At 27.6% G+C, this 14,709-nt stretch overlaps 2 protein-coding genes and 2 non-coding genes across 5 annotated transcripts; 1 reads left to right on the top strand and 3 right to left on the bottom strand.

Annotated features, from left to right (window-relative positions):
• Positions 1-1,745: 1,745 nt before the first annotated feature.
• Positions 1,746-1,864, top strand: LOC132923534 (5S ribosomal RNA). Its single transcript, XR_009661190.1, has one exon. It is a non-coding gene; the product is annotated as a 5S ribosomal RNA (ribosomal RNA).
• Positions 1,865-3,505: 1,641 nt separating this feature from the next.
• On the bottom strand, positions 3,506-3,624 carry LOC132923535 (5S ribosomal RNA). Its single transcript, XR_009661191.1, has one exon. It is a non-coding gene; the product is annotated as a 5S ribosomal RNA (ribosomal RNA).
• Positions 3,625-4,826: 1,202 nt separating this feature from the next.
• LOC132921843 (ras association domain-containing protein 8) lies at positions 4,827-8,223 on the bottom strand. Of its 2 annotated transcripts, none has more exons than XM_060985070.1 (10): positions 8,012-8,223; positions 7,654-7,794; positions 7,479-7,589; positions 7,235-7,406; positions 6,604-6,752; positions 6,350-6,547; positions 6,050-6,292; positions 5,659-5,973; positions 5,466-5,595; positions 4,827-5,369 (listed from the first exon to the last, which is right to left on the bottom strand). In XM_060985070.1, the coding sequence occupies exons 2-10, from the start codon at positions 7,723-7,725 to the stop codon at positions 5,269-5,271; spliced, it is 1,491 nt and encodes a 496-aa protein (XP_060841053.1). In that variant the 5' UTR covers positions 7,726-7,794; positions 8,012-8,223; the 3' UTR covers positions 4,827-5,268. The 2 variants fall into 2 exon arrangements, with proteins under 2 accessions (XP_060841053.1, XP_060841052.1); XM_060985069.1 differs by having other exon boundaries at positions 6,604-6,776.
• A 4,579-nt stretch (positions 8,224-12,802) lies between these two features.
• Positions 12,803-14,573, bottom strand: LOC132921776 (peroxisomal biogenesis factor 3). Its single transcript, XM_060984977.1, has one exon. The coding sequence runs from the start codon at positions 14,124-14,126 to the stop codon at positions 13,116-13,118; it is 1,011 nt and encodes a 336-aa protein (XP_060840960.1). The 5' UTR covers positions 14,127-14,573; the 3' UTR covers positions 12,803-13,115.
• Positions 14,574-14,709: the final 136 nt, after the last annotated feature.

The following is a 14,709-nucleotide window of genomic DNA, read 5'->3' on the forward strand; positions in this document are numbered from 1 at the left end:
ACTTCGGCTGTGATAAGATCAAACCCAGGAGATTTTTTAAGGGGGTATTTGTCAATAGTATATTTCACTTCATTTGGGGTAAAGTGTTTGACGGGGAGACAGGCTGGGAGCGGAACATTAAGAAACTCTTCTACAGAGTTTATATTATGGGGACAGAATATATCAGAATGAGGGACAAAAATATCAGAAAGATGTTGTTTGAATGCTTCAGTTTTATCAGAATCTGTGACTGCTAAGCTACCATCGGGTTTTTTGATTGGAATATTTGGGGTTTTAGTTTTGCACACATTTTTTGTTGCTCTCCATAGACTACCGTCTGTAGGAGAGAGATTTGTTAAGTAACTTGTGAAGAAGCATAAATTTTAAATATTTTTTTAAGAACAATAATAATAATAATAACAAAAAATGTCCACCTTTTGGTAGATATGTAAAAACAAATAAATGTTATGAATAATTCCATTTAAAAAAATTCTTTAATATAGTATTAAACATACAAATTTTGTACTTATTTATTGTTTACAGTTTACTACATTTCCAACATTTATTTTTATGTTCAAACAATTTCATGTTATGCCTTATACTACATTTAATCCATTTTAAATTTAAAAATTACCTCATCTAATCTAATTAGTTTCTTTACCTCTTCTATGATTGTAACCTGTAAAACAGTAGAATAAAGATTTGTATTATACACACGAATACATGGCACACTATATTAATAAAATAAAATATTGATTTATTGATTTACATTAACATAACATTTATTAACAACCAATGTAATGTGTTTGGGGGGTGTAGGGTGCAGAGCCCCCACTTAATTAATTTATTATAAAAATGCTATGGTTGAAGTCCTCCTAACTTAAAGGTCTAGTTACGCCTATATGATGGCGCCAGTGGAGGAATTCCGGACCCCGGGGGCCATCGTTATTATTGCACTGGTAGACAGTCAGTATTTGATAATTAGATCAGTCTATTTAGAATTTTGCAATATTCGCTGCCTTAATTTGATTTGAGTTAATGTTTTCCCGACTTATTTGAGTTGTATGTTGTATTGTATATTTTTATTGAACTTAACCTGTTAATCTGTTAAGCCGTGTCTCATTTCAACACCTAATATAAGTACTAAAATAAATAATAGACACAATCAAAATATTACTACCTATATCGGCAATCGGCTATATCTACGTATGTTATGGTGTAAAAATTAATTAACATTTAGAATTACAACAATACAAAATGTAATGTGTAAGTAGGTAGTAAGTAGTAATATTTGTACGTAGTATATACACAAAAACTTTACCATAAGGCCCCTGAATTTGGTCGACCTGAGAAAAATAGACCTACTCCCCTCCCCATCATTGACGGCCCATTGAAGCTGAGATGATTAAATAAATGTAATAGTGAAATACATACTATACTCTATAGTCTATAGCATGGGTCACCAAATGGCCGGCCCTCGAACACATTTTATCAGGCCCGCAAACAAATAATAAATAACACATATTACGACAACATTATAATTGTTATTATTGTAAATTATTATTTTTGTTAAATATTATTGGTTTTTAAATAAAGTAAATATGTACTTAGAATTTTGATGGCTCGTGAAAAATTTTCAGATCCCTAATGTGGCCCTTCAAAAATATTAATTAAAAAAAAATTAAATCGATTTAATTCGATTGTAAATTTTAATGACTTTATTTTAGTTAATAAAATAAAATTTTGTATTTTACTACATGATCTACGCCAACGACCATACCACGTTGAATACACCAGTTCTCGTCCGATCACTGAAGTTAAGCAACGTCGGGCGTAGTTAGTACTTGGATGGGTGACCGCTTGGGAACACTACGTGCCGTTGGCAAAAGTTATTTATTATTATTTATTTTTACCTTTAAATTATTTATTTAGAATTTTACATTTAAAAACGTGGGTAAGTGGATACTGTTCTGCTCTATAGTCCTGTAGAGTGTAGACAGTAGATGTCGAGTGAATCATTGTAATGAATGTGTTAAATTGTAAATAAATTATATATCTATTATTGTATAGTTGTATACGAGAAACTTAATTTTAAGCAGAGACGGCCGACTGCATTTCTAATGGTATCTTACAATATATTTATATAATTATATTGCAATAACAGGGTTGGCCTGGCCAGGGCCAGAGGGCCAGGATTCCTACCTGGGCCCTTGCTGCATTATAGTTCCTGGGCCCCTGTACTGTGTTACCTCAAAATACAGTATACAATTATTATTGGGCTTCAGAAAATAATTCCTGCCTGGGCCCACAGGTACCCAGGCCGGCCCTGTAGCAATAAGTAAATTAGTTATAATTATCTATTATTATTACGATAGGTTTATATAGTGACTAGTAGTGAGCCAATTAACTAATCGTTGAGTAATAAAGTATAGTAGTTGTGATGAAAATAAAAAGATGATGCTAATATTTTCTAAGTGTTTTACAATTGGAAAATTAGAAATTCCAAATAATGAAATAACTGATTCGTGACATAGACTGTCGAGAAGATGCTCGTACTAGCTCTACTGAATCTCGTCTATCGGAGTCTTATTCAGGGCCTCCTTATTTAGTAGGTTTTCCCTGTCTTACTTCTCCTATCCCTTCTGGTCAAGTGATATGCGTCACTGTGTGCTATATTGAATTTATTGAATATAGTACATAGTATATTCTATCGTAGTTACCGATTATAATAGGCCTACAAACAAGCACGGCACTAGAATTTTTTTCCAGGGGTGGCAGAAAGGAGGAAATATTTTTTTACATGAGCTAAGGTTTTTTCAACAATCAATGAGGTTATTTAAATAAAATATAAATATTTTCGTATCATATAACATAACATTATATAGCTATACAGTACAAACTTTTGAATAGTTAAAAATGTCAAATATTTTTTATGTAAGACAATTTTTAATCATAGACCTTCAACAACTATATTAATATTGATGTACAAAAATGATAATTTCTTTATTACTTTAATATTACATACCTTTGTGAATTAATTTATGTTTTTTTTACTTACATTTCATAAATATATAAATTAAAGTAATTGTGTTTAGTAATGAACAGATGGATTTGTTTGACTCAACAAATATCATAATATGCTTTTATTGATATTATTATTTTAAAGTGAGTTATGAACATTTTAAAGTTGTAATATTTTACATAGCTATAACTCACTTGATTCATAAATCAATAGGTACTTATAATAACAAATAACAATAGTATATCAGTATAATATGTATTAATAAATAATATTATTAATTTAAGAAAAATGAATCATCCTATTGTAACAATAATAGTAAGGTTAGGTTTTACTTTATTACGTTTCTCGTATACAACTAATACAATACATACATAATTTAATTACAATTTTCACTCAATACTAAGGACTATAGAGGAGAACAGTATCCATTTACCCACGTTTTTAAATGTAAAATTCTAAATAAATAATTTAGAGGTAAAAATAAATAATAATAAATAACTTTTTTGCCAACGGCACGTAGTGTTCCCAAGCGGTCACCCATCCAAGTACTAACTACGCCCGACGTTGCTTAACTTCAGTGATCGGACGAGAACTGGTGTATTCAACGTGGTATGGTCGTTGGCGAAGACCACGTAGTAAAATACAAAATTTAATTTTATTAACCAAAATAAAACCAATTAAATTTTAATGTTTTACAATAATATAAAATATTACTCGCTTTTTTGATATTACTAATTACTATAAAATAATTTATTTTAATATTAATAATTAATAATCATAATGGTTTTATAGTTTTATGAGTTTATATTTCGTTTCTACTATTTTAATTTATTATATTATTATTATTGTTATTAACTTTTGAATTACAGCAAAATAATAAACATTGGTAGACGCCAAATATATAATATATATAATTTTGTTCAAATTTGAATTGTGATTTTATGAACGTCATCAATTTTAAAGTTTAAACTCAATCTAAATTTCATGATGTTTTAATCCGTCAAACTTAAATATATATATTTATAAACAATAAATTTCAACTACTTATTGTGTGTAGTCTGTACTCGCAAAAAAATATATCATACATACCGTTGTAAAATCAATACATTCACATCTTTTCTAAGAATCAAAATCCTAACATTTTCTAAATCATTATATTTTATTCACATTTTATGGTAATAAAATTGTTGAAAATAATAACTCAACATATTTAGTCTGTAAAGCAATTTATTACTCAACAATGGCTACAAAAGGCAATAAATTCATTCAAAGAAAATAAAAAAATTGACTAATAAATTATAAAAAAATAAAAATGATAACGAAGACTAATTTCAAAATATTTTTTGAACACAATATTTAATAACTTAAACTAAAAAATGTAATTACATAATTTCTTTATAACATAAAAATTAAACTGTTCAATAACATTAAAAACAAACATTAAAACAGCCAATAAACATAATAAATAGTTTTTGCATACATTTCCATATTATATATAATAATACTAAACACTAATAAAATAACAATGCAAACTGTTTTCATAGATTAATTATGCATACTTAAAATATGAAAGATACATTTTCAGTGGCACTAAATGTATGACAATACAATATATTTTAAAAATGAAAAATTATTAACAAATTTATAAAATAATAATTTAAAGTTAAGATAAGAAACTTTAAGGTAAGGATAATAAAAAATTTCTTTCCAGAGATACAAACAATAACAAAAATATTTGCTCGGTTTTTTAATCGAGAAAATAAAACAATAAAAACAAGTAAAGTAAAAGAATTAATATTCAATAAATGTATTATTAACTAAATAATTTGAATTTATGAAATTATTGAAAAATGTAATGAAGACGATGATGCTAATGATTTTAAATATTAACAATATTTGACATGCATTAATTCATATTATATGAAATAATATAAAATTAATAATTAACTTAAATAAAGAGATAATTTCCTAAATTTATTTGAGCTAAATAATAAAAAAAAAAAAATTGTAGCATTGACTTAAAATTAAAATGTAATACATTATAAAGAGATCAAATTAAAATGAAAAAAACTTACATTTTTGGTTTGGTAAATGAAAAAAAGAAAAACAAAAATTGTGTGATGTGCAATAACTATAATTGATAAACCTAACTGGTTATTAAAATGCATAATTTACAATTTAAACAATGCTCTAAATACACACAAAATTTTAAATAAATAATATAAATAGATTTTAGAGCAAACAATTTTGATTAAGTAATAAAAAAGTTATACCCAAACACCATGAGGGTTTTTACTAGTAGGAGCTGCATTTTCTAGTTGTCTTGGTGATCCAATCATTTTACGAGTGCTTCCAGGTCTTTGAGCTCCTAAACATATAAAAAAATTTTTTAATAGTTTTGTAACATACACGTTTTTTTATTAATATAAATACTAAATTAGTATAATTTAGTTTTAGTACTGACCTTCAAGAATAAATTTCAATTCATCTGGCGGTGAAATAGCTAAAGATTGTAAATTTGCTTCTTTCATGTCAGCTACCAGTTTATCAACTTGCCTTTTTTTTTCAGTTATAGTTGTTTCTAACATAGCAACCTTAAATGAAAAATACTTTAATTATTTCACCATTCAATACACACATTAAATGTTTATAATTACCTCTTTTCGCAGACTATCTCCAACTTGTGCAGCCATTTCTGTTTCTTGTTTGGCTCTTTCTACTTCACTTTGTAGTCTGTCAACTTCCTTCAAAATACCCCTTTCTGCTCTACGCTTCTCTTCTAGATCTCTTGATAACATTTTTTGTTCTAGTTCCACTTCTTCCATTAATAGACGTATTTTATTCTTGCACACAAGTAACTCAGTTTCACAGTTGGCCAATTTAGACCGTAATAATGTCATTTCTGATTTTAATGTTTTTTCTTGTTGACGTACAATATCATTTTCTTCTTCTACTTGGCCTAAAAGTCTCAACTAATACATTGGATAATAAATAAATGTTTAATTTTTGTTTTCTAATGATTCAGTTTAAATATAATTAAAACTATACCTGTTCTTCTGTGTGTCTACCAGTGGCTTCAATTCTAGCAGCTTCCTGAGTCATAAAATCCATCTGATGTTGTTGCTCTCTAGTTTTACCTTCCCAGTACATTATTTCTGCATCATACTTTGTTAGTTCTGCTTGCTGAATAGATAACTTATCTCTTTGATAATTTATAAGCCTTACGAGATCTTTATACTGAGGGTTATACATGACATTAGTACTATTGCTATTATTTTCATTCTGATACTCCTATAGAGAAATATAAAAATATAATAAAATACAAAAATTAATTACTTAGTGAATTACCTTGAAAATTGTTTGTTTTATACGATCGCTACCCACAGTTGTAGGAGATATTCTTGCTGGACTGACAGAAGGTGGAGGAGGTTCTCGATATGGTGGTAGAGCCCTCGTAACAGGAGGCCGATAGTTAAGATTATCAACCTTTTTGTTTGGACTAGTCGAGTTTTGCAACGGTCCATTTGTTGATGTTGAATTCTGATCCTTAGGTATTAATTTAAATTAGCAACCATAAGTTGAAATTAAAATAATTTAATTACTTTGTTTAAATGACTAGAAGTATTTGTTGGTGAAGTTGATAAGGGAACACCAGACGGAGTGGATGAAACAACTGTTAACGGTGCTGCACCACTTCCAGGTATAGTGGGAAGAACATTGGGTCTCTGTTGTGGAATTCCACGTACTACACCTACATTATCGGGTACACGATTACCTTAAAAATATATTTATCATAAGTTCAAGATTCAAGAGTATTTTAGTTAATAAAAATATTTAAATGTATGATTATTGGTAAAAGTGTAGAACAAATTTAATCAGAATTAGTGAGGATACTTAAATTATATAATTTGGAAACCAATTGATTTTAAATTTTAATTGACGTTTATGACAATTTTCAGCTAAAATGAATATTTTCTAAAACAATAATAAAATATATAATAAACATATTATAATAATATTCAATTTTATTATTGTTTTAAATTATTCAATGTATTATAAACTTAGCTTAGGCATTATGAGCAGTAACTCCCACAGAATAGAAATTATAGATCATAAAATGCTATAATGTACACATCAATTTCAGAAGAAAAATAAGAGCTCGGAGCAAAGTATTTAAAAGAAATTTTCATGAATAACATTATTTTTTTTATTAATTATAAATAAAAGCCATACTGTTAAATATTAATGATTTCCGAGTATCTTTATTCCTCTCCTGAGCAAAGTAAGGAACACTATCAGCCTCATTGTACTTTGGATTGTTGGATGTACTATTTGAAGAGACATTGCCTGAACGTTGTAATATAAACTGCACATCATTGGCATATTCTCCCCATTTCATAAGAACCTAACAATGAATTAAATACATTAGATAATAATTTGTAAAACATTTTATTTAATAAAAAAGTTAAACACCTACAGTTACTGGATGATCTTGAGGTGCAAGTAGACGTTCATTGTTACGCCATCGCTCAATTAGAGTAAATCGTCCAGTTTTTCCAGTAGCATGAGCTAATGCATACACAACATCCTAAGACAAAAATTTGTGATGACAAGAGCATTCAATTAAGTCACATTAACTACAAACAACTTACTTGACAAGTTGTTGATTCATTAACACCACACACAACCCGTTGAATTCCTTCAACCCAAACTTTGAGTTCCATGATATCAGTTTTAGCAAATCGTAAATATTGTTAATATGTTGTCATCGTAAAATTCTCCACTCATGATTGCTAAACACAATAAATAATACGATTCGAGAAATCAAAACAAAAGACATCGAGGCATAATCAATAAAAAAAATTAACCAATGCCCGTATCAATACGGCATGGGTTAACAAAACGATATAAAATACACTTATTTCGGAATCAAAACAACTTTCATGGCATTGACCTAGAGAATAATATTAATTAATTGTGTAGAGATTTAGAAATCAGGGTCAAACGTACCGTAATCATTTCGGGTGTTGTGGGCCGGGATAACGCTGACAATCTGACATGCTGTATTAAATTGAAATTGAATTTTCCATCTCTTAATGTCCAAGGTCCAATAATCAAATCTACTATCTAGTGGCTTTTTCAATCTAATCTAATTAAATAATATTGATGAGCCAAAATTTGGAGAGAACAATGAACTCTGGTCTCTGATAAAGATAATAATATTATCCCAAAATAATAAATATCAAATTTTTTTACACGCTTACATTTTGATAGGAGACAAAAAAATATTGTTTTATCGCTCACACTGAATAATATCAAGGAGATTGTATTTGTGCGTATGGTTTAAAATAAAAAAGGAATTAATTAAGGACCTAACAAAAATTTAAAGTTATAGACGATAAAAACCTTGATATAAGTAAATAACTAACTAATAATTATTGTTAATATAACTACCTAACATTGATAAAACTATAAATTAATTTATTGACATAATAAAACACAGGTCATAGATATTAGATTATAATACATTAAAACAAATTTAAAATAAAGAGTTATTTAGTTTTAGTAATGATAATTTCTTATTTTCTGAGTAGTAATGAAAAACCATTAACTAATAAAAGTACTGTATTTTGAAAGAAAAAAAACTAACATAACTTCTATTATAATTTAGTTACCTGACTACCTAAGAATACTAACTACTAAAAATGTATATTTCGTTGAAAAATACCAATTATACTATAACCTTATATTATACAAATTTAGAATTAAAAACTTCAATAGAAAACGAATACTTAAGCTAGGTACAATAATAAATCAAACTCCCGCAGAATACTTGAACTTTTGAGTATGTAACTATGAAATATGAATTGAATGGGCGCGTAGGCATTAGGTGTGTTCAGAATGTTCAGAGTGATGATATACACATTATGTAGACATTTCCCAACAGTGGTTTCAGTTCAATGAAGTTAACTTGCTGCATGGTTGAGTTTTAAACAATAACAACAATAAGTGTAGGCAGTGGCGTAGCCAAGGGTGGGGGGGCTAAAAGGGTTATAGCCCCTTCCCCGTTGGCTGTTTTTTTTATATTGTTTTGAAATATTTAAATTTAAATATGGAATTTTTCTTACAAATTTTAATTATTTAAAATAACAAGTACGTTCGTCGATTGCAGTAAACTGCGCCCAAAATACAGGTAAACACAAAAGTACACATATAAACTGCGCCCGAATTTTTATCAAGTGTAAAAAGGTGACATATAAAATGCACCAGAGTAAAATTTTAAAAATTAATAGCTATATTTGTGCAAAATTATCTTTAATGTATGCTTAATTCGTTCCAACATTCATTACATAATATCCGGACCCCCCCGGAATTTTTAAAAGTAGATATATTTTAGTGGTGAATATAGTTTATTGACTAAACATTTTCAGCATTTATATTTAAAAAAAATGTTGGACCCCCCACGGAATTATTTTGCAGTTACGGCCTTGTATATGTATATATTATAAATATTGTAATAAATTATATGTACTAAATAATAAAATACGAATTAGACGATGTAAAAAGTGTATTTTTATTTCTTGTATACATTTATAGGTATAATAAGATATTATTTTAATTTTAAAATAAGTAGGTAAAAGGCTGTAAAGCTAACATAATATAACTACTATTGTCTGTTATAGTGTTATATAAAATATAATAATAGTATTATTAACCTATTTTAATAGGTATAGTCATACTTAGAGGAAGGGGTTAAAGCCGTTAAAGGTTCAACACTCCTCCCCTCGAAATTGTCTTAGATTCTTTAAATTTAAAAATTTATTATCTTTTTTTTAAAAATATTTCATCAAAAAAAATCTGGTGTAAAAGTACCAAAATATTTATTCTTATTACAGAGGAGTATATACATGTTATAATTACAAAAATGTAATTTCAAGATTTACAATAATTGGTACGAACGCTGGCTGTCACATAGTATACCTGTATTGACTTACGCGACCTCGTTTACACACCAACACAGCACACTGTGTAGTCACTCCGTAGTGACTTTAATATTTTTCTATGCACACATAGTAATTAATCGTTAGAATTTTATATTTTTCTAACCCAAAGATTAAAATGGAACAAAAAAAAAAGGAAATTGACAACTAACAATACCATATTGAATTTTTTTTAAAGAAGCCTAGACCTGACGTAATCATTAAAATTTTAAATTATTCAAAATTCTAAACATTATTAGTCCCGGAACTAAATTTTTTTTGAACTACAATACAGACTGAAGTTTATTTAGTAACTATTATGTCATATTAATTATTAACAAAAATGTGAATGAGTCTATTAAAAAAATATAATTTAATAATAATATTACAAAAAATAAAATATGATAACAAATTTGTTCATTTTTATAATATGTTATATAAAATAAGTATATTGATATACAATGAGATATAAAATGTAGATACGGGGTGTGTGGGGTGCTTTGTCCCCCACAAGTTTATTTTGAATATAAATTTTTAATCCCCCCCCCCATGAAACATTCTCAATTACGTCAGTGCTAGTAGTAGTCAGTGGCGTAATTTGGAAAAAATCTAGGGGGGGCAATATAATATATATTTATTATTATCAAAACTCTGACACCCCTTTCCCCCAGTTAAAATATATACCTTTATCCCTAAAAAAATTGTCAGGGAGGCAAGGGCCCTCCTTGCCCCCACAATTACGTCACTGAGTAGTCATTGGCGCCCTGGGTGAACCCATAAGGCCGGCCGGCCCTGGCCACTGCCTACACGAAGTATTTACATTATAACATCATGTCATCATCTATCAATATAATATTATACTTTTCTTAATAGAAACCATCTACCACAATTTGTGTCTGCAGGAACAGATTTAACGACTTGCCGCCCCTATCCTAAAAAAATAACTTTTATATTACTACATATCCTTAAATAAATTTTTTTCTCTATATAATATGCAATTAGTTATTAATTTTTCCATTTAAGTTAATTTAAAAAAAAACATTCTGACTTCTGATTATAATATAATATTATATTTGATAACTGCTATTTATTTTTATAAATTAAAAATGTATTCAAGAAAATCATAATTTAATAAATATAATAAATAATAATGTTACTCTGTTACTCATAATACAGGAGATTTTATTGCTAACTATTAATTGATTTTGTTTTTTCTAGATTATATATAAATAATAAATAATCATCAATGATATCTTCATACTTTAATGACGATGGAAAGTCACTTTCTATAGTATTAATATGGCTAAAGAATTTAATCTTACTTTCAACAGTTACCATAGTTGATCGTAAATAGTTTATCATTCTTTTTAAAACGGAAAACAAACGTTCGGCGATACAGATAATAGCTGGTGTTGAGATAAATATTCTAAGGGTAATTTCCATTTCCCAGAGTATAATATATAACATAGGTATAAACGTATAGTGTATTATTGATGTATTGTATCTATATTCTATAAACAATTAGATAAGCTATAATAAAATACAATTGCCGTCATCGACGAGTTCCTGGGAAAAAAAAATTAATATTATTTTACTGAAAAAAACGAATACAAAATCCAAGTACACCGTTTAAAATTTTGAAATGGTAAAATAAATAAAAATTATGTAAGTTTATTACTTATAAAAACAACATAAATAATCAATACAATTTCGCAGCCCTATAGTTAGCAGTGATCGCAGTGCTTTAAAGTTTAAAATTTAAATCCGCCCCTACGTGTCTGAAGCAACCGCTATTTTAGAAATAAATCAAGCAGAAGCGTATTTACGAATTTAGCGTCTTTTTTCCCCCTACAAAAAAAACTTAAACTTATAACGCGGTGCCACTTTAAGAGACTTACATTTTGGCGCCTGGGGCGATTGTCCACCTTCCCCCTCCCTAAATACGCCTCTGGAATTAAGAAGATGGATAAAAATTGTCTTTAGAATTAAGATGCTGTATTTAGAATCAAGTAGCAGAAAAAGCTACTAAAACTCGTTCCCTAGATTAACGTTTACGATTACGAAATGTATGTTTAAAAGTACAAACAACAAAATCGGTATATTAAATTTTTTAGTCATAAAATAAAAATGGGTGCGATTAAATTGATTTAATTTGAACTTCGACTTTACTATAGTATATTGTGTATAATTTAAATTTTTACGATGTAGGTACATGACAATTTTAAATGTTTATAATTTTTAAGCTTTTTACTGTATTTTTATTATTTTTACAATAGTTTATTAACGAGTATATTGATATACTGTATTTTAATTTATAATTGTCTATTCATATTTCTAGATTCGATATGTTCACATAACTATACGTCCATACCTATTAAAATGTATTGTGTATTATTATTTATCAAATTAGTAGATAAGTAGGTAACCTACATTAATATGTAAAATAAATATTTTGTAGGTACTTTGTTTTGCCACTTTGTAAGAGTAAGAATATTTCACTGTCACCAATCACCATCAACAATTGTTATATTATAACATTTGTAGGTTATTATTATAATTATAAAAATGCAAAAACTAGATTAACTCATATATTTTATAAACATTTATTTTAGATAACTACCAGAAATAAATTATTTCATTTAGTTGTATATTATAGAAATTCCTCTGCTGAAAATCGAAAAAATTGTTCTAACAACTAGTAAGTACTTTAGCAGCTTATTAAAATAAATATTGTTATCAATTTATTATTTCAAAATATTTATTTTTTTGAATGATTAGATATACTTTGTAATTATTTGTAGTTTTATAAAAAAGAAGTACATTTCTCGGAACACTGAGTGCAACTCAAATATGTTTTTATTGCAGTATAATATCATGCATAACAGATAAATAAATCTTAGTTCAATTTTATAAAACATGGCAATATTTCAAAATATATTTTTTATCTTTTCAAATAAAAGTTATTAGATAATAATAATTCCCAAATTTCCCAAAAATAAATACTTATGGTTGAATTAATTTAACATTTGTAAGTTTAAACACAAATTGAGTACCCGTATATATATAAGTTTATGAGTTACAAAACAAGTTCATAAAATAATATTAATAAAAAAAACAAAAACCTTTAAATACAATTATGCAGAACAGAATGCTTCATACACATTTGCACTGAGCACTTTGACTTTTCCATCCAAGTGGACATTTTGTTTTAAACTGCAGTCTCCATTTTCTGTCACTTTAGTCGATCTATCAACAATTGGTAACCACTTGGCAAATGGCATTTTGACAGTAGTAGGTAGATTTGCTGATCGATTAGGTGTATTAATAGTAATAGCATCCATTAATTTATTAAAACTATGGCTTGAGCAATAACGAGCTACTGATATTATTTCTTCATTTTTTAATAGTTCTCGTGTTTCATTTACCATATCTTGTAATAGTGCTTCTCGAACTTGTGGCATTTGATGTAACATGTATGTATCTATACACCGAAAAGGACTTTCTGTATCACTTGCAATTTCAGTTTGAATGAGAAAAAATAGTTTTTCCAATTCCTGTAGATTGTATTGTTCTTGGATAGGAACTTGCTGTACATACTTAATAACTTTGCTATGTAAGTATTCTTCTAAACGTTGAATACCGTCCTCGATGAAATAACTAAAATGTAACAAATATTCTTCTTGAGTTTTTGAACAAATTGGAGGTGAATCTTGAGATAGACTTTTGTATACAAGACCTCCAAGCAAATTGAGTTGAATTTTTAACGTTATTACCAACATAGTTTCAGCATAAACAAGTAAGCATGCTCTAGTAAAAACGCATATTCTCATTTCTTCCCAAAGTGCCAAATCATTTTGTTTCTTCAACTTATCAATAATATTTTCAATGCGTAAATTTTTAGAAAAATATTTAACATGAAGTTGTTTGACAAATTCAGTTATCATACGATTTGAAGTGTTTTCTGTGGCTTCATAGTGCTGTTGGCGTCTACTTCGTTCCAGATATTCTCGACTTTCTTTATCTTTTTTTTCAGCTAATTTCTTTTTTATAGTGTAAACTACATACGCAGTACTACAAAATAACGCACCACTGATTATTAATTTACGTTTGTGTCGTGAAACAATTTTTTTTACAGAATCATACATTGTTAATATATAAAATTACTCTACCTATGCGAATAAATGAGCATTTGTGTTTAAACTTTAAATAACAATTTAACAGTACAGCACTCAATAACTAATTTTAAAATCTAAATACACATCAAGAAATTTGAATACGTGAGTTCATTTGATTTATTTGAATTAAATTAATTGCATAGATAAAAAGAACTATCAACATGTCCAACACGAATACGCGATTGTAAATTCATAAGAGATGATTATTCAAGAATAATCATGATATACATTTGCCCGTTTGCATTGCTGCACTAGGCAAGTAGATAATATAAATTGTCATTTGTCATACATAATATTATAAGGTTCACTGTCACAGAACAATACTTTGTCTATATATAGTGAAATTATATTGCAATAATTTAATTTTGAACTAGAAATCAAATTAGAACAATAAAACATTCGATTATTTAATATTAATAGGAATAACATAACCTGAAAAAAAATTTGTTGATAACATGGAATGCATGACATTGATAATTGTATAATACATTATTCTACGGTAATAATTTTTATTTTTTAATATTTATGTATTTGCCTCACTGTTTTCACGATT

Source organism: Rhopalosiphum padi, chromosome 2 (genome assembly GCF_020882245.1).
Source record: "Rhopalosiphum padi isolate XX-2018 chromosome 2, ASM2088224v1, whole genome shotgun sequence".
Taxonomy (NCBI): Eukaryota; Metazoa; Arthropoda; class Insecta; order Hemiptera; family Aphididae; genus Rhopalosiphum; species Rhopalosiphum padi.

Excerpts from the sequence above, each read along its gene's own strand:
- LOC132921843 (XM_060985069.1), bottom strand. The coding sequence starts at position 7,725 with ATGGAACTCAAAGTTTGGGTTGAAGGAATTCAACGGGTTGTGTGTGGT. Across the intron at positions 6,293-6,349 it reads TAAAACAAACAATTTTCAAG|GAGTATCAGAATGAAAATAA; the intron begins GTAATTCACTAA and ends ATTTCTCTATAG. Across the intron at positions 5,596-5,658 it reads GAGATAGTCTGCGAAAAGAG|GTTGCTATGTTAGAAACAAC; the intron begins GTAATTATAAAC and ends TTTTCATTTAAG.
- LOC132921776 (XM_060984977.1), bottom strand. The coding sequence starts at position 14,126 with ATGTATGATTCTGTAAAAAAAATTGTTTCACGACACAAACGTAAATTA.